This window comes from Orycteropus afer, unplaced genomic scaffold, assembly GCF_000298275.1.
Source record: "Orycteropus afer afer isolate SDZICR_OR568_19922 unplaced genomic scaffold, OryAfe1.0 scaffold00120, whole genome shotgun sequence".
Classification (NCBI taxonomy): Eukaryota; Metazoa; Chordata; class Mammalia; order Tubulidentata; family Orycteropodidae; genus Orycteropus; species Orycteropus afer.
Window position 1 is genome coordinate 7,807,269 of NW_006921707.1, and position 2,153 is coordinate 7,809,421.

General features: G+C 41.8%; 1 protein-coding gene across 1 annotated transcript in view; it reads right to left on the reverse strand.

The window, feature by feature from the left end:
- The window catches only part of SLC10A7 (solute carrier family 10 member 7), a 427,489-nt gene that overhangs the window by 49,040 nt on the left and 376,296 nt on the right, over window positions 1–2,153 (reverse strand). Inside the window, exon 8 of the mRNA XM_007944113.1 lies at window positions 262–268. Coding sequence (XP_007942304.1) covers window positions 262–268 — 7 coding nt within the window. The remainder of the gene's footprint in view (window positions 1–261; window positions 269–2,153) is intronic.

Below are 2,153 nucleotides of genomic sequence, written 5' to 3' on the forward strand. Positions count from 1 at the left end.
GCAGTATCACTACAGAAGTAGATTGCCCCATCTTCCTTCTGAGGAGTGGATGGTGGGTTTGAACCGCCAATCTTCTGGTTGCAGTCAAGTGCCTTAGGCACTATGCTACCAGAGCTCCTTGAGACTATGGCCCCTAAATACTCTTCAGGGTCTGGAATTGAACATACTCCTGTGGCTTCCAGCCAAATAACAGATAGGCATATGGGCTGAACATTAACATTAAGTAGATCCACTCCTTGGAGAGATCAATCATGGGAGAACAGAAGGGCTGTGTATGCACAGGGAGACAGCTTGGGGGTCAGGAATGCATGGAGAAAAGGACACAAGGAAGAGGTAACTATGGGGAGGAAGTGGGAAGAGAGCTGTTACATTGTGGGAAATTGCAGTCAATGTCACAGGACAAAATGTGTATGAACTGCTGTATGGAAAATGAATTTACTCTGTAAACTTTCACCCAAATCACAATAAAAATTAAAAAAAGAAAAATCTGTGGAAATACTTATTTTCACAATTTGGTACCTCCAGTTACAATAATAAACCTGAGAGAAACTATTTTGGCATTTTGCTTGGTATCTATTTTCTCTGAAACAGTACATATGAACATTTCTAACGAAATCTTTAAAGGTCCTATCACACAATTTAGGTGAGTCTAATTATAGATTAAAAATAATACGGAAGTGAACTATGCACATAAGGTTCCTGTACTTAGGGAGTACAGGGAGTTTGGGAGATAAATGAAAAACAGAAATGATAAATAAATAAACCAGAAGCAGATAATGATATGATGACAAACAGAGTTTAAACTGGATTGATATATTAATGGCCAAGTGAAACTGAGTGGCCACTGCGGGGAGAAGGTGCTATGTGAGGTCTAGCTTGGTGTTTGCCACTCCCTGGCTACATATACTTCTTCTAAGCTTACTTTCCTCATTTGTGAGGAGAGGTGTTTCTGAGGTGACATTTGAACTGAATGACAAGAGGAAACCAGACATGTAAAGATCTGGAGGAAGGGTGTGCAAAGATTCTAAGGCAGGGCCAAGCATGGCTTGTTTGAAAACAGAAGCAAAGTCAGTGAGGCCGAATATAATGGACAAGTGGGTAAGTATTGGAGGAGGGATGACAGTAAAAAGGATTTGAAAATAGAAGACAGGGTATGAAATAATCCTTTTGGAGAGTTGAAAAAAATCATAAGGAAGTAGAATAGGATTCTAGGAGCTGTTAAAGACATTTTTTTTTTTTAATGTGGAGTCATGAATTTAAAAGGAGATGAGGATAATTCTGTGTTTCTCTCTAGCAAAGTTCAGCTGCTCCAGGAGAAGCATGATCGGGCCTTTGTGAAGCAGAGGATCAGCGAAAACGAGAGTAACCTTAAATGAGATGCACTAACATGGTGGCTGCAGCAATGAGCTCAAATATACCAGACTGTCAGGATGGTGCACGACTGGGCAATATTTTGTTCTGTTACACATAAGGTCACCATAAGCTGGAGCTGACTCAACAGCAACTAACAACAACAGCAAAGTAAGAAAAACAGAGAGAGCGAGGCAAAGAAGTTGGGAGTTTTGCCAAGGAGTGACCATGGAAGCTGAGCTGCATAGTAGCATGCATGGAGTAGGCAGAGTTGGGTTTAACCAGGGTTGAGGCTTTCTGAACAAATACAAGACAGGGAGAAACGGCTGGCACAGTTGAGAGTATTTGCACAGCAGTGATTTTAACAATAAACTATGGAATCTAAGCTGGGTAAGTCATGAGGATTGGTGACTGATAGAAAGTAGTAGGCTCAAATGGTGCAGGGTCTTAGTGAGGTTGAAGAATTACTGAAGTAGATGTGGAGGTGTACTACAGCAAGTATGCTTAGAGGGCAAAGAGATTATGCCTAAGAAATGAAATGCCTAAGGCTGATCATTAAGGTCCAAGAGACTTGTAGCCAGCCCTATGGCATCTTTGTGTGCACTGGAAAAAAATTCCCTACCCTTTCCTTCCCATTGCCATTGAGTCTATTCCAACTCAAAGCAACCCTACAGGATAGAGTAGAACTGTCCCATGTTGTTGTTGTTGTTGTTGTTATGTGCCGTCGAGTCGACCCCGACTCATAGTGACCCCTCCTTGGGTTTCCGAGGCAGTATCACTACGGAAGTAGGATTGCCCAACCT